Below are 22,350 nucleotides of genomic sequence, written 5' to 3' on the forward strand. Positions count from 1 at the left end.
ATGCTTTTGTTTTTATTTATTTTTAAATTTGACTTATTATCCATATGTGTATGCCACAGACAAGCTTCTAAGTTCTACAGCACACACATGAAAGTCAGAGAACAATGTGGCAGAGCTGGCCTCTGCTTTCCCTGTAGGTCCAGGGATCAGATCCAGGTCGGCAGGCAAATGCGGTGACCTGCTAAGTCAGTCAGACGTCTTTGTTTTGTAAAAATTTGGGGTTTGCTCAAGTAAACTTGGCAACGGGGATGTTACACATTTGCTTGCACAAGGAGATGTTCGGCATGTCATAGTTATATTCAGTTAAGCTACATCTCTTACCACACAGGAATATCTTTTTGTTCCTTTGTTTGGTTTAGTTTTGAAATGGGGTCTCACTAGACAGCTCAAGCTGGCCTCTAACTCTCAACCTACCCACAAGTTCTGGGATTACAGATACGAAGCCTCTGATCAGCCAACAGGCACATAGCCCATGACCATCTGATGGGCACATAGCCTCATGGCCAGTGACCATCTTTTCATTGTGAACATTTAAGATCTATTGCTGTCCCAGTTTCCAAGGCCGCAGTAAGCTATCATTAAATGTAGTCACTGGGCTGTGCCAATGATCTCTACCCAAACGTTTCCTTTTTACACATGCATTGTGTACAGCATGGCTGTGTGCACACATGTAAGTTAGAGACCAGAGGCTGACGTCAGGCACTCTGTTGCTCTCTACCTCAACTTTTCTTTTGATTTTTAAAAGATTTGTAAAAATCCACTGCATGTGTGGGTATGTCGGGGGCATGCCCATGTGAACATAGGTGCCTTCAGAGGTCAGAAGAGGATATTGGGTCCCCTGAAGCAGCAGTCACACATGGTGCTCTTCAACCCTGAGCTTCTCCCCAGCCCTGCCCTCCTCTTTGTCTCCTTGTTCTTTTGAGACAGAGACTCTCACTCAACCTGGAGCTCTGACTGGCCGGCATGTGGGCTCCTGGAAAGTGACAGCATCTCTCTGTCCCCATCCATGTATCAGAGACCATGGTGGCTGTGCTGTTGGTTCCAGTGTCAAAGGAGCTTGAAGAGTCAGCACAGAGGGCCCTCTGGTCAGGACGGCCGCATTTCACTCCCTCATGAAGACCCTCTGAGCCCTCACCCTGTATTAATCACACACCTTTCCTCTCAACTCCTGGCAGATTCTTGGCTTCAGCCTACTTACGAGCAAGATAACCATGGCTACAGAGAACAGCAAGATGCTGATTAACATGATTCCTTACAGGTCAGCCATTTTCCACTTTTCTTCTTTGTTGCTTTTGGGTTTGTTTTTGTTTGTTTGTTTGTTTTGTTTTGTTTTAGTTTTTCGAGACAGTCTCTGTGTAGCCCTTGCTGTTCTGGAACTCACTCTGTAGACCAGGCTAGCCTCGAACTCAGAAATCTGCCTGCCTCTGCCTCCCAAGTGCTGGGATTAAAGGCGTGGGCCACCACCGCCCGGCTGGTTTTTGTTTTTTTGAGACAGGGTTTCTTTGTGCAGTTCTAACTGTCCTGGGACTCACTCTGTAGACCAGGCTGGCCTTGAACTCTGAGATCCCCCTGCCTCTGCCTCCCAAATGGTGGGATTAAAGGTGTGTGCCACCACTGGGCATCATTCCACTTCTCAAGATTGCTTTCCTTTATTTTTGTAACAGGGTCTTGCTGTAGGTAGCTCAACCTCACAATCTCCTGGCTCAGCCTCCCACATGCTGGGGTGACAGGCACATGCCTGCATGACCGGTTGGTGTTCTCTCAGGTTCCCTCTCAGCTTTGCCACACACAGCCTGGCTCACAGTCTTTTCTAGGAGTGTTTGCCACTGCTGAGTTCATTCAGCACACAGGTCCAGTTCTCAGCCTTTTGGAAAAGACCAAGTGTAGAACCCAGAGGTTTGTGAACAAGCAGGGACCACCACAGCTCCTTGTCTCTCCTTCACTCACCCTCTGCCACTTTCCTCACATGAGCCTGTCAGCTTGTCCGGATATCTGCTGGGTACTCAGAACACCAAAGACACTTGATTCTTTTTTCTGTAGGCATTGTGGGTCTCACTTTTAAGAGCAGACAGAACAAGAAAGCCAGGCATGTAGTGCCCACGTGTAATCCCAGCATTTGGGGGCGAAGCCAAGAAGATTAGGAGTTAAAAGACTAGCCTTGGCTACACATCAGTCACAAAGGCTAGCCTGGGCTGAATGAGACACACACACACACACACACACACACACACACACACCAAATTAAACAACTACAAGATGGGATGAGAGATTGTTTTCTAGTGCCCCTGAGAGGAAACACAGGACTCCACGTTCAGAAGAGAACTGCAAACCCACTTGATTGTGGGTTTCAGCTGCTCCCCCATTTCTCTCCCTCCTTCGCTTCTTCTCTACACTGTTCTGGGGTTGAAGCTAGGGCCTCATACAGGTTAAACAAGCACTGTGCCATTGAACAACTTTTTCTTCTTAATTGGGGAGGTTATCTCTGAAAAACTGGCAGCTCTGAGGGACTCACGATTCCTCTGCATTTGGTTTCATCTAATGACTCTTGCTGCCGTCGGACAGTTGCCATTTTCGACTTTGATTAGAAAGGACTAGATGGCAGCGTCTTGACTCACAGGCAGACTTCTGAAGAACACTGCTTATGACTCCACATTGCACACAGGGGGATCCCAAAGAATTGGGGACATTGGCTGAGCTCCAGGATAACAACAGGTGGGCTGTTTGATACGATCATGTTGAACCAGGCCCATATCCCAACAGTCTCCTGTGAAATGCAGTGATGGCCAAACGCATTTGGCATCCTATTCAATAACAGAGACATGATCAGATACCATCTCTATACAATAATGTGTGTGTTGGGGGGCCAGGGTACAAGGGAAAGTCAGGTAGCAATGTGGATGAAGTTTCTTTTCCTTTCCTTCTTCCTTCCTTCCTTCCTTTCTTTCTTTCATTCTTTTGTTTTTTAAAATCAGGGTTTGTTTCTCTGTGTAGTCCTGGCTGTACTAGAACTCACTCTGTAGACCAAGCTGGCCTCAGACTCACAGAGATCCACTGCCTCCGGCTCCCGAGTACAGGCATTAAAGGCGTACACCACCACTGCCAGGCTAACTCGCATTTTTAAAAACATTTCTTTTTGTTTTGTTTTTACATTTTGGGAGAATTGGGCAGGTTTCTGCCACAGCATGCATGAGGAGGTCAGAGGGCAACTGTGGGAGTTGTTCTCTCCTTCTACCCTGGGAGTCCCAGGAATCACACTCAAGCTTGGGGGAGAGCGTCAGTCAGTGAGGCCTCTCTCAGCCTGGTCTGTGTTCTTCAGCTTGGCTTTCACTGTAAGATTCAAGGGTACATACAGAGAAGAAGCATTCAAAAATCTGATTTAAACATTGCTTTGAATGTTCTTTATTTCAGCCCTTTTGTATTTATCCATGGTACCAGAAACTGGTAGAACTGGACCCTGTAACCTGACTCCTGCTATGCCTGTAGTTCCCGGCCAAGGTCTCTGTTTTGTTTTTGTTTTTGTTCACTTTTGTGATACAGGCAGTCCAGACCAGGTTTGAAGTTCTGATCCTCCACCATGCACATCCCAAATGTGGGCTTTTCTCGCTGCGCCCTACCACACCCAGATTCTCTCTTCTTTTTAATCCTAATTTGCTGATAAGCATTGAATGACACCAACAGTAGCAGGAAGGAAAGCAGCAGCTTATAGCGTTGAGATTGGATAATAAACTATTTATTATATATATGCAGTGACATAATAAACTATATTTATTATATATATGCAGTGGCTTATAGTGTTGAGCTTGGATAATAAACTATATTTATTATATATCTCATTGGAATAGTCACATTCTTATCTGACTTCATAAATGAACAAAAAAGGATAAGTGGGCTTTAAGCATGAACTGAAAGGAAGGTTTTATTTCTTTATGTGTGTGAGTGCACTGTTGCTGTCTTCAGATACACTAGAAGAGGGCATCGGATCCCATTACAGATGGTTGTGAGCCACCATGTGGGTGCTGGGAATTGAACTCAAGTCCTCTGCAAGAGCAGCCAGTGCTCTTCACTGCTGAGCCATCTCTCCAGCCCCTAAGAGGAAGTTTTAATTAAATAAAATTTAATCAGATAAGCTATTGTTTGCTCTACAAAAAAGTCTATCACAGAAACAGCATTCCTAAGTGTGTAAGCGCACAGCTGGCTTCACAGAAACAGCGCTCCTAAGTGTGTAAGCGCACAGCTGGCCTCACTGTGGATCTTTCTATTGTTTTCTAGAATGGAGTCCAAACATGGAGTCATATGTATTTGTCTGTTTGATTAAATGGTAAAAGCTAATGAAAACAAGCATTCTGGACACACACATACATGACAAATGCACACAGATATACACAGACACATATACATACATACAATAAAGACAGATACACATATACATGTATGTACAATGCATACATATACATAAACATACATACTTGCACACATAGATACACACATTACATACAAACATAACCATACCACATACACACAACACACACATACTACACATACATATACACACTCACACATATACACTTGTATACACTACACACACATACACACACAAAAAAACACACACAGGCACACATGGTTGATGAGGAAGTGGAATGAGATTCAAAACATAGGAACTGCACATAGCAAACAGTCTGTAAAAGATCTAGAAGACATTTCTCAAGACTTATAAAGCTATCCACAGAAGTGAAAGATGGAGCATATCCATGCTCCTAAAATAGCCTTAAAGGATTGTGTTAGCATGAAGATATATATAAGATATCTTACATATAAGGTATACTTATATAAGTGTCTTCCCAAACCATCAGGATTTCTTTTCCTTTTTTGTCTCCTCCTATGATTCGTGACATTTGAAGGTTAAGCCTCTCAAGTCCTGAGAGGAAGCCTATGCAGTTACGGCACAATTATCATTTTATACGTTGATCAGATCTCTTCCATTACATTTATGAGCAACCTTGGCCTGGGGTGGTCTTTTCCTCATAATGACTGCAGTTTCTGTAATTCTCTGTAAAACAGGCCTGATCTCTTCCTTGTTTACTTGAATCCACCAGTGAACTTCTATCGGCCTGAAGGGTCCACCGTGGGCAGGTTCCTAACTATGACTCTGTTTTTACTGTGCTCTCTTTTTAGATTGATTCTGAGATGTGATCTTAGGTGGCCAAAGCTTTATGCCTGTCATTGACCCCCTGATCCTCCTGTCTCTACCTCCCATGTTCTAGGTTTAGTACAGGCAAATGTTCATACTCAGCTTGTATGTTATTAAACAAAACTTCTATTATCCCTGCCCTTTCTTGTGATAAAATACCTTCTGACAAATGCAAGTTATAGGGGAGTTTACTGCAGCTTACACTGGAAGCATACAGCCTCTCATGCTTGAAGTAGTGGGCTCAGCGTTCTCTGTCAGGAGGCAGGGCTGAGGAGGGCATGATGTGCTTAGCTTGCCCTCTGCACTTACAGTCCTGGGTCCCCACGACAGAGCAGCAGCACCACAGTGGGCAAGGCTGCCCACCTTCATGGGTGCCCAGAGGCTCATCTCCCCGGTGACCCCAGATAGTTTAAGTTGACAGTCATCACTGCCCTCACCGCCATCACACTGTGACCATTGTGTGCTGTGGGTTCTCTCTCTCCTGGGGAACACTTTGTTAGTTTGAGTCATTCAAAGCATTTATCCATTGATTTGGAATTATCAAATATATCAGTATAAAGTTATTTGTAACACTCTTTTATTATCTTGTTAACATACCATAAAATTCATTCTTTAAAGTGCACAGTTCAATGGGCCAGGCGTGATGGTGCAGAGTTTTAACACCAGCCCTGGGGAGGTTTAGACAGGGAACCAGGAACTCCAGGTCAGCCTGGGCTACCTGAGATTCTGATTCAAAAAGTAAAAAGCAAAAAAGCAAACAAACAAAACCTGTAAGGGAGAAGGTGTGTGTGGAATTTGTATGTGCCCGAGTGAAGGGCACTGGGGAGACCCTGTCCTAAACAATGTGAATAGAGGACTTGTGAGCCTTTCAGCTCTGAAGCATCCTAGGTATAAGGGCGGCCTGCAGCACACACCCCCCGGAATGTCCTCAGGAGCAGAAGCAGGTTTCCTTTGTTCACACCTGGTACTTGCTCTCAACTGTATGGTGGGAACAAGGACTGGAGACCCACAGAGGATGTTGTTTTGATGGCCTTTGTCACTTGCCTTGGTTTGTTGGCTGTTTTGACAAGCTGCTGCCTCCATTGCTGTTTGTCCTTTATTTGTTAAGAAGGAGGAAAAAAAAAGGTTGGGGAGGAACCATGAGGTCTGCTTGGCATGAGGATAGAGGGAGAGGAGCAGTAAGGGACTGCCTACCACCCAGTAGTAATTCCACTCTTCTGTTCCAGCTTCGTGTTCCCTGAGACTCCAGAGTTGGGTGTTCTTAGCAGAATTGTTTTACAAGCCATGTCTTTAGCTTTAGTGAGCTCCTTCCTGCTCGTCTCTCTGGGCAAGAAGATTGCAAACTTGCATAACTACAGAATCAACTCCAACCAGGTGAGCCCGTGTGTCCTGTTATCTGATAGGATGGTTCTCTGACCGAGCCTCCCGCCAGCACGCAGGGTCCATTCCTCTTTAACCAGTTTGTTGGACCATAATTTGTACTGTAACCACATAAGGTTTCTGAGAAGTGAAGGATGTATAACTTTAAACCTTCTTGAATCCATATAAGTACTGTTCTCCTAGAATGGATGTGGTGCAGAGAGGTGATGGAATTAACCAGGTGGGGTGACACATGTTTGTTACCCCAAAACTCAGGAAGTAGAGGCAGGCTCAGGAGTTAAAGGCCAGCCTGGGATACATGAGACCCTGTCTCAAACAATGATGTTAGCAGATGATAATATAGGGCATGGTGCTGCTGACCTAGCAGAGTTTCTGTCTTCCTTCCCTATGGCCTTAGAAGCCAGATGGATGCTGGGACACAGGTGACATGAAATAGCACATACAAACCAGGCTGCTTGTACCTGTCAGTAACATAATGCCTTGCCTTTTGGCTTTTGTATTTATTTTTTTAGAAAAAAAAAAAAAAAACTCTAATTACTCTGAAACTGGTCCTTTCTCTAGAACTCAAGAAGGACACAGAAGCAAGCAGTGTCCTAGCCAGACATTTAGGTTACTGTAGACAGGGAGAAGGCCAGCTCTGAGCTCCCTCTGTAAGTCTAAGTCCAAGGGGTCATGAGAAAGAGGAATAAGGCAAGAGTCAGTTTTACTACTTTCAGAAGGCATGGTCCTTCTCAGAAGCGAGGGCAGAGATGCAATTTAATCCAGGAAACGAGAGACTGGCCGCCCTGAGGGCCCCTCGAGGCTCTGTCAGCCGAGTGCTATAGGAAGGCTGCAAGGACCCTAATGCCGCCTCAAAAAACAGTGAACTTCTTCAAAATCAGATTCCTCATAAAACGTGGGCTCAAAGGCTCTGCTGTTTCTTTGCAGGATTTAATAGCCATCGGCCTTTGCAACGTGGTCAGCTCCTTTTTCAAATGTTGTGTGTTTACGGGCAGTATGGCCAGGACTGTTATCCAAGACAAGTCTGGAGGAAGACAGCAGGTGTGTTGAGAAGGAACCATCCCCCCTAGCGTGTCCACATAAGGAGACAGATGCACGCCTGTCCACATGGCTGTTGGCATGGCTGTCTGTAGAAGGGCTGCATCTGGGTTGATCGTGTTGTGATGTTGTAGTTAGTCAGGGGCCTCTGGGGAGAGTTTGGATCCTGTGCTTGCCTTAATTTCTGCTCCGATGTCTGTCTTTAAACGTTACTGGGCGGGGGTGTTGGGTAGCACATCCTGTAACCCCAGCACTTGTCTCCAGCCCTATTGTGGGGCTGGGGAGACAACCCAGTGGTTGAGAGTCCTAGCTGCTCTTACAGAGGACTTGGGTTTGATTTCTTGTGCCCTTCTCTGGTAGCTCACAACCATCTGTAACTCCAGTTCTGGGCTCCTCAGGTACCAGGCATGGGCATGGTATACATACATGCATGCAGGCAAATAGTCATCCACAAAAAAAGAAAAATAACCTTTAAAAACTTTTATATTTTGAAATATACCAGGCATAGCAGTGCAGGCCTTAAATTCCAGCACTCAGGAAACAGAGGCAAGCAGATCTCTGTGAGTTCAAGGCCACTCTGGTCTATATAATGAGTGAGTTCCAGGACAGCCAGGGCTACACATGAGATTCTGTCTCAAATACAAAACAAGGAAAAGATGAAACCCCACTGAAGATGGGAGGCTGCCAAAGCGCCAGCAACACAGAAGCAGGGGAGACATGTATTACCCGGAAGTAGAATGGAAGGGATTTGGGGCTGTCAGTGAGGAGTCTGCTTGAGGGTAGAGTTTTTAACTTGTGTGTGGAGAAGCTAAAGTTTTGAAAGCTGAAACACACAAGCTATATCTCAGGAGATTCACAGTCCTAAGTTGTGACAATAAGGATTCCGGGGAAAACTGATCCTCCCCCCCACCCCCAAACAGCATTCACATGACACTCATGAAGTACCTACTGTGTGTCAGATACTTCACTAAGATCCTAAAAGGCACATGTGCTGAGCCCCCAACTCTTTTTTTTTTTTTTTTCCCGAGACAGGGTTTCTCTGTGTAGCCCTGGCTGTCCTGGAACTCACTCTGTAGACCAGGCTGGCCTCGAACTCAGAAATCGGCCTGCCTCTGCCTCCCAAGTGCTGGGATTAAAGGCGTGTGCCACCACCGCCCGGCTCCCCCAACTCTTCTTAAGAAAAAAAAAAGGCATGTTCCTCAGTAAACAGACGGCCACAGTTGCAGACAGGGAGCAGCCCCTGCCTGATGGCTCTCCTCAACCAGCTCTGTCTCCTCAGTTTGCCTCTCTGGTAGGCGCAGGTGTGATGCTGCTGTTGATGGTGAAGATGGGAAGCTTCTTCCACAAACTGCCTAATGTAAGTGGGATGAGGGGGGGTTGTAAATCTGCGGGTGGGCGGGGCTAGAGAGATAGGTGGGATCTGCTGGTGGGCGGGGCTAGAGAGATGGGTGGGATCTGTGGGTGGGCGGGGCTGGAGAAGTGGGTCAGTGCTTAAGGGCACTGGCTGATCTTCCAGGGGAGCCCAGAGGACTGTTGACCAGTACCTATTGGGGCTCACAAGAGTCTATAACTCCAGTTCCAAAGGATTTGGTGCCCTCTTCTGGCCTCCTCAGGCACCACAGATATGTGATACACACACATACATGCAAACACTCATACACATAAAAATAAGTAAATCTTAGAAGAAAGATGGAATCTCGGTAGAACATCCATGCAAAGAATTGCATTTGTATGGTCCCAGTGGTGGAGGCAGGGAGATGGCGGTGGGTGAGAGCACCTGTTGTACAAGCATGACAACCTAAGCTCAGCTCTCCAGCCCCAGGGAAGAGCCAGCTGCGGCTACAGCACCTGTGACCCAGTGCTGGAAGCAAGTGGGCAGAGACAGCATTGCTGGGGCCTGCTGACTAGTGCATTCCCAGTTGAGTGAGAGAGCTTGTCTCAGGAGAATATGACGAGGAGTGGCAGAGTGGGACACGTGAGCCGCCTTCTGTCCTCTGTGTGCAGGCGTAGGCACACACCCTTCGACACGGCACAGCAGCAAGGCTGCACATTGAACAGGATCATGTGGGATCCACGTCTCTGCGTAATACATGTGTGTATTAGTGTAAACCAAGGTCATGCTGATCTCATAGAGAGTGCTCAAGAAACACAGTCCCGATTGCTCTCCTTAAGCTGTAATTCAGCTCTGGGGTTGGGGACTCCGTGAGGAGTGACAGATTCAGACGTAGGAAGCCATCATCAGTGAGACTCAGACACTTGCTGCCATTGTGTCCGTGCTGTCTGTTTTCTCTGCCTGTGTCTGAACTCTGTCCCCCGTTGCTGTCCCGGGTTATTCCCAGCATCAGAAGAACAGGCCTGCGGGTTGGCTTTCCGCCCTGTGCTCAGCTCAACTGCATTGTGTCTCTGCTTAAATGTATCCCTTCTTCCCTTTGTCTGAGACATGACCTGACCTTTAGCCATAGTATGTGTGCTTATGACAGCTGAAACCAAGTGACTATAAGCTATAGGTTCCCAAACATACAGAACATACCACAGTGCTGGCAGCAGCTGCCTCTGTAATGATTGAAGTTACACAGACTAGGCATAGTAATATACACTTGTAATTCTAGCACCCAGTATACAAAGGTGGGAGGATAGAAACCAGCCTGGTCTTTATAGTGAGTTCCAGGATAACCAGGGCTACATAGAAAGACCTTGTCTCAAGGAAACAAAACAAGTTTTTAAAAATAAAATTGTGTAGGATTGTAATTATTGTTTATTTATTTATTTTATGTATATGAGTACACTGTTGCTCTCTTCAGACACACCAGAAGAGGGCAGAAGAGGACATCAAATTCCACTACAGATGGTTGTGAGGCACAACCTGGTTGCTGGGAATTGAACTCAGGACCTCTGGAAGGGCAAGCAGTCAGTGCTCCTAACCTCTGAGCCATTGCTCTAGCTCCTATAATTTTTGTTTTGTTTTGTTTTGGTTTTTTGAGACAGGGTTTCTCTGTGTAGCCCTGGCTGTCCTGGAACTCACTCTGTAGACCAGGCTGGCCTCGAACTCAGAAATCCACCTGCCTCTGCCTCCCAAGTACTGGGATTAAAGGCGTGCGCCACCACCACCCGGCCTGTAATTATTTTGTAATGAAATGAATGTCTTACCTTAATATTTACAAAGGACACAGCTTTGCTATACACGGCTCTAGGATGGCCTTTGTTTCCTGTAGCTATTTCTAGCCTTAGGTTAAAAGAAAATTTAGTCAGGTGGTGCTGCTGCATGCTTTTAATCCTAGCACCTGGGACGCAGAAGTAGGTCTTGGAATGAGGCCAACCTGGTCCATGGTGTGAATTCTGGGACAGCCAGGGCTACAGAGGGAAACCTTGTCTGGAAAAACAAAAACTATAACAAAATACAAAAGTGAAGAAGAAAGAAAGAAGGACAGAGAGAGAGAGAGAGAGAGAGAGAGAATTCTCCAAACCCCTGTGAAATTGAGGCGTTATCCGTCCCACCACACCTTTCTAACATTGTTTAAAGTTTGGCTGCAGGGTGTCTGGAGAGATGGCTCAGGGGACCAGTGCACTAGCTGATCTTAGACGGTCCTGTTCAGGTCCCTGCAACCACATGGTAACTCACAACCATCTGTAATAGCATCTGATTCCCTCTTCTGGTGTATAAGAAGGACAGAGTGCTTGTCTATGTAAAAATACATAAGTAAACAAATCTTTTAAAAAAAAGTTTAGATAAAATCAATATTTAAAACAACAACAACAACTGGTGGGAAGAAGGCCTGCCTGAGTTTGTCTGTGCTGGGCTGTCTTCTACAGACCCACCATGTCTGTATTGTTGTACTGGACTTTCTCAGAAAGCAAGCACAAATGGGCCCAGCTAGCGTCCCAGCTGAGTCAGCTCTGACCTTGGCATAGCTGTGCCTGTTGGATTTGACTACTAAAGTGGTGGAGAAAAATGGAAAGAGCTTTTAATTGTGCCATATGGCAGAGTTTGGGTATGCTGTTCATATGAAAAAAAAAAAAAAAAAAAAAAAAAAAAAAAAAAAAAAAAAAAAAAAAAACCATGTAGTATTTCTAGAGGCAAGGCTAGTTTCTGTGGATCCTTTGTCCGTGAAGGGAGAATGAGGCCGTCTGTCTTTCCCGCAGGCTGTGCTGGCTGGCATCATCCTAAGCAATGTGGTACCCTACTTGTCTTTCCCACAGGCTGTGCTGGCTGGCATCATCCTAAGCAATGTGGTACCCTACTTGGAAACTATTTACAATTTACCTAGTCTGTGGAGACAGGACCAGTATGACTGTGTGAGTACAGATGCCTCAGGGTGTGAATTGGGGTGTGCAGGGGGAGCAGAACCAGCCAGAGCTGAGCTTCAGGCTCGAGTCCAGAGTGACCACAGCATCTCTGAGCATCTCAAAAGGGACAGGCGAAGGCTTTTTTAATTTTTTTTTCCAAGACAGTGTTTCTCTGTGTAGCCCTGGCTGTCCTGGAACTCACTCTGTAGACCAGGCTGGCCTCGAACTCAGAAATCTGGCTGCCTCTGCCTCCCAAGTGCTGGGATTAAAGGCGTGAGCCAACACTGCCCAGCTAGGAGCTTGCCATTTAAGACCCCGGAATCCACATAAAAAAGCTAGGCATTGTAGCACAAACTTAGAATCCCAGGGCTGGAAAGGCAAAGACGGGTATCCCTGGGGCTTGCTGGCTGCCGGCCTAGCTTACAGGGAGCTCCAAGCCAATGTGAGACCCAATTTCAAAAAAAAACAAACATGCAGGCATATACACATGTGGCCACCACACCAGCATGAGGATACACATACATACACAAAATAAATAAAAATTTAAAAAATAAATAGTTGCTCTCCTCTTCTGTCTCCACAACTGTCCACTTCTTTCTTTTTCTCTTCCTCTTCTAGCCCCACCCCCATGGCCAGTTCCCTGGCCTTAGTCCTTGGGGCCAGTGAACTCACCCACCTGAGAACATCTTCCCAATAAACCTACCTTTAATGCAAAATAAATACATAGTTATAATAACTATTGCAAATGTTTAACTATCATTCAGTGAGTTCTGATTCCTTATGTCAACCCACCTACCATCTGACAATGTAGATAGCATTGTCTCCATTTTGTACACGGAGACATTGATATTTGAGAAAGAAGTAAAGGGTAGGGTGATCAGGAATCTATGAGAGAGGCTCTAGGCAGCCTGAGGCTGTCTGAGGCGGGCCTGGCACCTCCCCATTCTGCTTGTTTTCAAGGTCTCTTTCCCCCTCCAACCCTTTTCCACAAGGTCCTGTGGATGGTGACATTCTCCGCTGCGATTTTCCTGGGATTAGACGTTGGACTGCTCATCTCACTGGGCTTCACTTTCTTTATCATCACTGTCCGCTCGCACAGGTACTCAGCCTCTGACCAGTGCAGGACAGCCGTGCACGGCAAGGGCACAGGGACCTAAGACAAGTACATTTCCTTCCAGAACCAAGATCCTCGTCTTGGGTCAGATCCCCAACACCAACATTTACAGAAATGTTAATGACTACCGGGAGGTAAGAAGCCAGCCCAGGGACAGGGAAGATGGCTCAGTGGGTAAAGCCAATGCCATGCATGTGTGAGGAGTCCACTTCCTCAGAACCCCTGGACTCTCAGTACTTGGGAGGCAGAGAGAAGACATCCCAGGACGAGCTGGATGTCTGAGCGAAATGAGTAATAGATTGCTGGGTTTCAGTGAGAGGCCCTGCCTCAGTAAACAGTGGACAACAATTGAAGAAGACACTTGACCTTAACCTCTGGCCTCCGCACATGAACCTCTTACACCTCAGTGCACTTGCACACCCGTGTGCCCACACGCATGCAGTCACAGGCACATACATAGAAACATACATAAAACATACACACACACGGGAAGTGGGGTGTAGAGCACTTCTACTGTAGCCAGCTCAGCCCCCTAGTCCTTCACCACTGTGAAGCACTGCAGCCCACTCCACAGGGAATGGGAGACTTGAGACTCCAAGGGACACCCCTGTAGCCAGCAGAGGGCCCCCTAACCTCTCACTGTGACTCAGGGAGAAGGCTAGATAGAGTTAGAAATGGAAGAGTACAAACAGAAGAGGTGGCAGGTGTGTGGTATGCTCACCTCACACAACAGCACTGTGCAGGCAGGGCCACACAGGGACCTGTGCAGCTCCCAGTTCAAGGTCCGAGATCCAACTCGTTCTGAGTTAGCAAAAGCCCTGGAGAGAGAGAGAGAGAGAGAGAGAGAGAGAGAGAGAGAGAGAGAGAGAGAGAGAGAGAGAGAGAGAGAGAGAGAAAGAGAGAGAAAGAGAGAGAAAGAGAGAGGGTGAGAGGAGAGAGAGACACAGATCAGATACAGGCACACACACACACACAGACACACACACAGACACACACACAGAGACAGATACAGACAGACACACACATGGGGTGGGGCGGGGCAGAAAGAGGAAGCTAGTTTTCTAGCCTTCAGCCTACTAAGGACAGAAGCTCTTGAGGAACCATGAAAGCTGTGTAGTTCTGGTGATGGGGGGTGGCTTAGGTCTCTAATCCCAGCATTTGGGAATTAGAGGCAGGCGGATCTCTGTGAGTTTAAGGCGGGACTGGTCTACAGAGCAAGAGCAAGTCCCGGGGCAGCCAGGGCTACATAGTGAGACCCTGTCTTAGAAAACAAAACAAACAAACAAAACAATTAAAAAATGATAAGGCTACTGGTTCTTCTCCCTGAAGGAGCAGAGGCCTTTACCATGTCTTGCAGGTGATTCTCTTCCCTGGGGTGAAAATCTTCCAGTGCTGCAACTCCATCACGTTTGTCAATGTGTACCACCTCAAGCGCAAGCTGTTAAAAGAGGTGAGGGCCTGCTGCCCCCCAGCACCCTCTGCACCCTTGGGTTTCCCTTTCCACCCCGTCTCTGTGTGAGACCCCCTCTGTCTCCCAGGTCAATATGATGAAGTTGCCTCTTAAAGAAGAAGAGATTTACACTCTGTTTCATGACAGTGAGACCAGCATAGCAGAGAACAAAATTTGTAGGTGTTTCTGCGACTGTGAAGAGCTGGAGCCAGAGGCCAGGGTGAGCCACGTCTCCATGTCTCCTGTCTCGTTTCTCCTCCTCTCCTCTCTCTTTCTCCCTTTCTGTCTCTCCTTTCATTCCTTCTTTCTTTCCTTCCTTCTTTCTTTTCTGTTTCTTTGTTTTTAAGACAGGGTTTCTCCATGTAGCCCTGGCTGTGCCAGAACTCACTACATAAACCAGCCTGGTTTTGAACTCACAGAGATCTGCCTGCCTCTGCTTCATGAGTGTTGAGATTAAAGGCCTGTACCACTACCACCTGGCTCCATCCCCGCCCCTTTTTTCTTTAAAATAAACTAGCCATTCCCTTTAAGGAAAAAAAAACCCACTCCATTCCACATACACCAGTGCACATACAGACATAACACTAGATAGACTATGAGGGGCACGCTCTTAACTACTGAGCAGTATCTCCAGCCCAACTTGAAATTAATAATAGGAATAGTAATGTATAAGACAGTACGAGTAGTGCCATCCTCTGATTATAGTCAGAAGACTGTGTCTATCTTCTAACAGCACATAAGATGTTGGGTAGAGAGAGTGGCATGAACTTAGAAAGCCAGAGGCACCACATGGTGAATGGCTGTGCGCTGCTGAAGTCACCGACATTGCTATTAGCTTAGAAACTAGAGATCTCCATAGCAGTAGGCTTGGCAAGGACCCTGAGACAGAAATATGTATGAGGCTCTCAGAATCATAGGAGTGATACTCTGAGGCAGACACAACCCAGTGAAGGGGGAGGAAGAAAGGACAGGTGACAAGCCCGACCGTCACACTCCATATGCAGAGGCCACACTAGCCTGGCTCCATGGTTCCATCCATATGCTACACCAGCCATTTGGGTCTCTTAGGAGATGGGAGGCGGGCAGAGGTGAAGACAAGCTGAGAAGAAACCAACCACTGTGTTCTTAAGAAGGCTGGATGAAAGGCTGGTCATGCATGCAAGAGTATGTGGAGGAAGCCCTGAGAGGAAGCAGATTACAGGTCTGAAGAAATGGTTCGGTAGTTAACAGCACTTACCGCTCTTCCTGCCAACCCAGGGTCAGTTTCCAGCACCCACATAAGGTGGCTCACCTACCTAAAATTACAGTTCAAGGTGATCTGTCACCCTCTTTTGGCCTCCTGTATACATGTGATGTATTTGGCCTGATTGTATATACTGTATAATGCACACAGGCACGTACGTACATACATACATACATACATACATACATACAATCATGTAAAAAGGAGAGAGAGAGAGAGTACTTTACAGGACATACTAATAAATACCAGAGACTCAATGGGACCCAGGAGTAAGGGCGGTCACCGAATAAAGTAAAGGTGACTTCAAGTCTGGCTCACAGATGGATGTCGCTGAGAACACACAGTTGGGAGGAAGGTACCATGGAGTAGGGAAATCGAGAGAGAAACTCCAATCTCTGACTGTAGCTTCAAGTGCTAGTGGGACAGCCAAGCTCAAAAGGAATGAGAAGGTAGAGCTTCAGGGGGACACGGCAAGCTAGGAGGGCAGGGGCTTCAGCCCTGCCTGCGCCTCATCAAGGTCCGATCCCCTCTGCTGCCCCAGGTCATCTACACAGAGCGGTATGAAAACAAAGAGGGGCAGCAGTCAGCCACCAACCTGGTCCGCTGCTCCTACCTGGCCAGCGGGGACACCAGCCAAGCCACTTCTGAGGAGCAGATCCCCTACACAGTGTCTTCCACATCACAGAGGAATATGGGGCCGAACTACGAGGACATGGAGAAAGCCTGGCTACCCAATGACCCCGCAAGAAACAACCTATTGTCACCGCCCGAAAACTCAGAGAGCTTAGCACAGAGTAGATCCAGATCGGTCATCCTGCCTTACTCAGATACAAGTGTGCAGTTCAACACCCACACCATCATTCTGGACTTTTCCATGGTACACTATGTGGATAATCGGGCTTTGGTCACACTGAGGCAGGTAAGCACCAAGGAGGCCTGGCCCTAGGCTCTGACCCCTCCTACAACCCACGCTTACACACCCTGTGCCCCCTGGCCGGTGTAATTGTCTGCATCATGGGATTGCTCAGTCACTAGAGATGGGGACACTGAAGGTGATTTAAAATCAAAGTGCTAAGGAATGAAGCAGCTCTGATTTGTTGAACTAGAGCTGTTAGGTTCCCCAGTCCTAAGTCCTTCATCATCTCTTAAGAAACTGGGGACAGAGGAGTTGATTCTTAACATCACAAAGGCAGTATCTGTGTCCCACCCACTGTGGACACCACTCCCAGGACAGCTACAGACCTTTTCAGTGACCAAGCTCTACAGAAAAAGAAAAGGTCACCAAGAAGTCCCCCGCTGGTCAGCCGCTCTGCTCCAGGCAGTGCTCTCAGCCTGGAAGAGTTAGGAGAAATGATACTTTAAGTCCAGCCCCACCTGACAGGCACCAGCAGGACCTCCCCTCCACCCCTCTTTTCTTTGTTACTGTGACTCAGAGGCTCTCTTGGAAGTCTCTGCTCTTGCTGCAGAGTGGACAACAGGGCTGCACGGTTACTGCACGGCTTTGCTGTTTAATGCCTTTTCTTTTTCTTTTCTTTTTTTTTTTTCCAAGACAGGGTTTCTCTGTGTAGCTTTGGCTGTCCTGGAACTTACTTTGTAGACCAGGCTGGCCTCTGCCTCCCAAGTGCTGGGATTAAAGGCGTGCACCACCACTGCCCGGCAGTTAATGCCTTTTCTTCTCAGTCACTTCTTTGTTCCACCCCTGTTCACGATGGCCCAGTTTAAACGTGGGACACTCCCTCCTGGCTCTTGGGGACCTGCCCTGCCCCTCTGATGGGCATCTCCTCTTCTGACTTGGAGCCTGTTTTCTGAAGCCTTCACACTCATGAAGAAGTAGGTGGTTCTTAAGGGCATCTAGACCCTCTTTTTTTTTTTTTTTTTTTTTTTTTTTCTGGTCTGGAACTTGCTATGCAGACATAGCAGGCTGGCCTGGAACTCACAGAGTCTGCCTGCCTGTGTCTTCCAAGTGCTGGGTTAATGTATGCTCTGCAGTGCCCAGCTCACACCCGACAGTCTAGAGTCAGGTGTATCTGATGCTGTTTCCCCTGGGAACTTTTCACCTCAGGCAGTTGGGCTGCGTTGGGTTGTCTTCTTCCAGTCTTGCACTGTAGTAACTTCAGAGTTGCTCAGCCCACATTCTCAAACACTACGGACAGGGCCAAGCTGAGCATTCACACTCCTCTGCCTTCAGTTCTCCCAGCAGCCCCAAGAACAGCCCCTGTTTTGAAGACTTGGTGCTTCAGAACATCTTGCATCTGGCTTTTCCTGGCTCTTCCCACCTGTTCTGTAGGACAGTGCCAGCACCCCTGTCTTGCCCCCCATTCTTACAGAGGCACCTTGTATTCTGGCACCCACACTTGGCCAACACAGATGGCTTTCTGATGGAGGCCATCAGGACTCTTTGCCTCACAGCTGTGAGACTCGGGGTCTCCGTCTATATCCTAAAGGTCTGCACTTCCTCAGTCTTCTGTAATGGCTCCATATACTCCTTTTGGAGGGAATAATTATGTTCCACTTACCCTAAAATAACAACCGCGGGGCTGGAGAGGTGGCTCAGCAATTTTGAGCACTGGTGGCTGCTCTTACAGGGGACCTAGGTTCAGCGCCCACATTGCAGCTCACAACTGTCTGCGACTCCAGGGGATTCAATGCCCTCTCTAGCCTTTATGGGTGCCAGGCACACACTGCAGATCCACGAAACTCACACACATGTACATGGGTAAAAAATACAACTTTTTTTAAAAATTAATTTATTTTATGTATATGGATACACCATAGCTATCTTCAGACATACCAGAAGAGGGCATCAGATCCCATTACAGATGGTTGTGAGCCACCATGTGGTTGCTGGGAATTGAACTCAGGTCCTCTGGAAGAGCAGTCAGTGCTCTTAACCACTGAGCCATCTCTCCAGCCCCAAAATACAACGTTTTAAAAAGGAGGATAGCTCTTTGTATCTACTCTCTAGAGTGTTCCCAAGAGCATCATTGCCCATCTACCCTGAGGCTTCCTCATGTAGGCACTCCTGTCTGTCTGTCTGTCTGTCTGTCTGTCTGTCTGTCTGTCTATCTATCTGTCGTGGGAACAGCCTCCTGCTGGGGATCGTAAGCAGGCTTCCCCATCACATTCCACCCTCTGTCCCTCCGTGAGAAGCCCTTCTTGGTTTCTGTGTCCCCAGCTCTAGTACTCAAAAGCAGGAAGAAATACAGATACCCCGGCAAGTAACACCAGATGAGGAGTCAGACCCCAGCTAGTTGGTGGCCGTTTCTGCCGCTCATGCAGCTCTCTGACTCAGCTCTCTCTCCCTGCAGATGTGCAATGCGTTCTACAATGCCAACATTCTGGTGCTCATTTCAGGGTGTCACAGTGAGTTTCCCCTTCCCTGTGAGTGAGTGAGTGAGTGAGTGAGTGAGTGAGTGAGTGAGCGTTTCATATCCCAGGACCTCTGCTGTCAGGTGCTGACACCCAGATGTCTGGGTTTGGATTGTAGCCTCTGTGGTCAAGTTGCTTGAGAAGAATGATTTCTTTGACGAAGGCATCACGAAGGCCCAGCTCTTCCTCAGCCTCCATGACGCCGTGCTGTTTGCCTTGTCAAGGAAGTTCTCCGATCCCTCAGAATTAAGCATTGATGAGGCCGAGACAGTGATACAGGAAACCTACTCAGAGTCAGACAAGGTTGGATGATGTGGACCCACAGGGCCCGGGGAGGAGTAGGGAGAGGGGAGCGTCCGATCTGCAGATGAAGGATGTCCAAGAAAGGCTGGGCTGCACTTGTGCCCGAATCTGAGCTGCTAAGCATGCTCTGGGATCAACTGATAAATGGCAGAGACCTGAGCGTTCAAGGGCCCCACTGCTACACTGGGTGTCCCATCCGGGATCCTCCCCAGCCCAGCAGATGCCTCAGGCACATCACTCTGTGGTTGGTGTCACACCAGTTGCTAGGTATGTGAAATTTCCCCTAGGCAGACTTTAGAGCATCCCCAAATAGCACCTCGGGGTAAGTCCTAAGTCTGGTGGGCTAGAAGACCCATCCGCCCTCCCAGGCCTGTGGCTGTGGGTAAGTCCTAAGTCTGATGGGCTAGAAGACCCATCTGCCCTCCCAGGCCTGGGGCTGTTATTTACACTGTGGGTAAAGAAGGATTCACTCATGGTCATGCAAAAGAGGAAGACACATAGGTCAGCAGTTTGCACCGTTTCTTACCCTGAGTAAAGACTTGAGTGGGCTTTGGGCTTCCCAGATGAGAGTCTGCAGGAAAATAAAGCACAGATAGGCACCCAGGGTGAGCTACCGCTCAGAAATTGCTTTTTAGTCATTTCTTTGGTTTTTGACCTACTGGATTTTAATACTATTTGCATTTTTACAACAAAAAAAAAAGTGCTACCATAATACGTGTTTTTAAAATACTCAGGAAAGGGCTGGAGAGATGGCTCAGAGGTTAAGAGCACTCACTGTTCTTCCAAAGGTTCGGAGTTCAATTCCCAGCAACCACATGGTGGCTCACAACCACCTGTAATGGGATCCGATGCCCTCTTCTGGTGTGTCTGAAGACAGCGACAGTGTACTCACATATATAAAATAAATAAATCTTTAAAAAAAATACTCAGGAAAGTGAACAATACAGACTTATAGAACACTGCTCTTCTTCATCCCCTCCCCACCTCCCCTTCCATTCCCTGCCCTCCCCACCTCCCCTTCCATCCCCTGCCCTCCCCACCTCCCGTTCCGTCTCCTTCCCTGGCTTTGATGAGATGTGTTACAGGTTATGTGCCTTTGTTTTTCCAGAACAGTTTTCTCCCTTTCAACAAGACCTGAACATAGTGCTTCTGGTCAGCTCTGTAATCTACTCTTGTTTGTAGACCTCAGGTTCTTCAGGTTCACCCCTACCTGAAGCAAGACTTCTCCTGAGGCTAGGCACGATGCCTCAGTGGGTAAAGGCACTGTTGTGACGCTTGACTCCCCTGGGAAAGACTTAGGCTTGATTCAAATTCAGGTTAAATGAACTGATGCCCACTGCTGGCATAAGGGCAGCCTTAGAGCCCAACAGCATGGCACGCAAAGGAGGGGTGGGAACTAAAGGAAGGGGTGGTAAAGGTGGGTATCACCTTTACACCTGGAACCCACAGCTGGGCAAGGACAGTGTCTTACTCTCCTCCTCACTTCATCCCAGTTCCACATCTGTGAGTGAATGTACAAAAGCAGAAAGCAAGTTGTTAACTGCCTTACAGCAGGAGCACCTTATTATAGCTGCCCTCCCCCGCCCCCCACAGGGTTCTTCTGTATAGACCTGCCTGTCCTGGAACTCACTCTATAGACCAGGCTAGCCTGCCCTCTGCCTCCTGAGTGCCAGGACTAAAGACTGTGTGCCGACTCTGCCCAACTCCACATGGTGGAAGGAGAGAACCAACCAACATCCTCCCACAAGTTGTCCTCTGACCTCCACAAGGGCACCACAGTGGACTGCACACACACACACACACACACACACACACACACACACACCATAAATGGAAAAAAAGAAATATAAGAATTGTCTTGATAATGTCTGCCCAAAGATGACCTTCTTATGCTCAAAGGCTTCCATTGGTTCTCAAATGTCTGTGTCCATCAGAGTGACCTAAATTTGCCATTTAGAGAAAGAGAGCTGGCCCTGGGTCCCAGCCCCCTGAGGTTTGGCTCAGTGGGTCAGTTGTGGGTGTAAATCCTCTGTTCCAGGGACTAGCTCCACAGGCCAGCATCAGCACCTTAGAGACTCCATGCTTGGCCTTGCCTGTTGAAGCCTAAGTCGCCCAGTGATCTTTGGATGTGTATCAGAAGCTGTGTCTAGAAGTCACTTGTAACCGGGGCTGTTTTTCTTGCTGGATATCTGGAGGTGGTAGTGATCCAGGATGGCCCTGACCTGAATTCAAGGCTTGAGGTTTTCTGGCTCATCCAATGACTGTAGTTTCCCTGTAGCTCCACCCCCGGCACACCCAGGAGCCCTGAAAGCCCTGACTTAGCAGCTGGGCCACTCTATCTAGACTGTCCAACTGCTATAGAACAAAAGTGGACCTAATGCCCCAGTTCACACCTTGACTCTCAATTGGCGTTATTTATGGTGTCTTCAAGCAAAGGATTTGTTGCTGTTTTCTTCAACACAGAGTCTCTCTGTGTAGCCTTGGCTGTCCTGGAACTGCTCACCCTATAGACCAGCCTGGCCTCAAAATGAGAGACCTGCCTACCTCTGCCTCCCAAATGCTGGGATTAAAGGCATGAGCCGCCACGGCCAAGCTCAAGCGGAGGTTTTTGTTTGGCTTTGTTTTCTGAGGGTCAAGCAATCCGATGCCCTCATTGCTTCTCTAAAGGCCCTGCTCTCACTCCCACTACCGCTGGTGCTAGATTTCAAAATCAATCTTGAAGGCCACACACACTGTGGCACCTGCCCACACTCCATCGAGTAAGTCTTCCCCTTTTCCTGGCTTGAGAAACTATTGTCACAGAAGTATTTTATAAAAGTGCTTGCAGCTTGGGGTTGCTGTTGCTTTGGTTTTTCCCTCAGCACCACACTGCTCTGAGCAACATTGCTTGAATACATTGGAACATTTGGTTACGGAGTCCAGTGGTATCAGCTCACAATCCCTGACTCACGGTCACCAATATTCCTCAGGCGCCATTCTGC

The 22,350-nt window shown here is 47.7% G+C and overlaps 1 protein-coding gene across 9 annotated transcripts in view; it reads left to right on the forward strand.

Moving 5' to 3' along the window:
- Positions 1-22,350, forward strand: part of Slc26a8 (solute carrier family 26 member 8) — a 52,357-nt gene that overhangs the window by 26,846 nt on the left and 3,161 nt on the right. For 3 of the 9 annotated variants that reach the window (XM_076917235.1, XM_076917238.1, XM_076917241.1), the window contains 12 exons: positions 1,176-1,258; positions 6,415-6,562; positions 7,496-7,609; positions 8,886-8,963; positions 11,747-11,899; positions 12,883-12,989; positions 13,069-13,138; positions 14,362-14,454; positions 14,543-14,674; positions 16,239-16,616; positions 19,006-19,060; positions 19,185-19,369. In XM_076917235.1, the coding sequence (XP_076773350.1) occupies positions 1,176-1,258; positions 6,415-6,562; positions 7,496-7,609; positions 8,886-8,963; positions 11,747-11,899; positions 12,883-12,989; positions 13,069-13,138; positions 14,362-14,454; positions 14,543-14,674; positions 16,239-16,616; positions 19,006-19,060; positions 19,185-19,369 (1,596 nt within the window). Of the gene's footprint in view, positions 1-1,175; positions 1,259-6,414; positions 6,563-7,495; positions 7,610-8,885; positions 8,964-11,746; positions 11,900-12,882; positions 12,990-13,068; positions 13,139-14,361; positions 14,455-14,542; positions 14,675-16,238; positions 16,617-19,005; positions 19,061-19,184; positions 19,370-20,157; positions 20,279-22,350 lie in introns of those variants that run through there. The other 6 variants (XM_034523959.2, XM_076917239.1, XM_076917242.1 and 3 more) reach the window with 5 other exon arrangements.

Source organism: Arvicanthis niloticus, chromosome 20 (genome assembly GCF_011762505.2).
Source record: "Arvicanthis niloticus isolate mArvNil1 chromosome 20, mArvNil1.pat.X, whole genome shotgun sequence".
NCBI classification, from domain to species: domain Eukaryota; kingdom Metazoa; phylum Chordata; class Mammalia; order Rodentia; family Muridae; genus Arvicanthis; species Arvicanthis niloticus.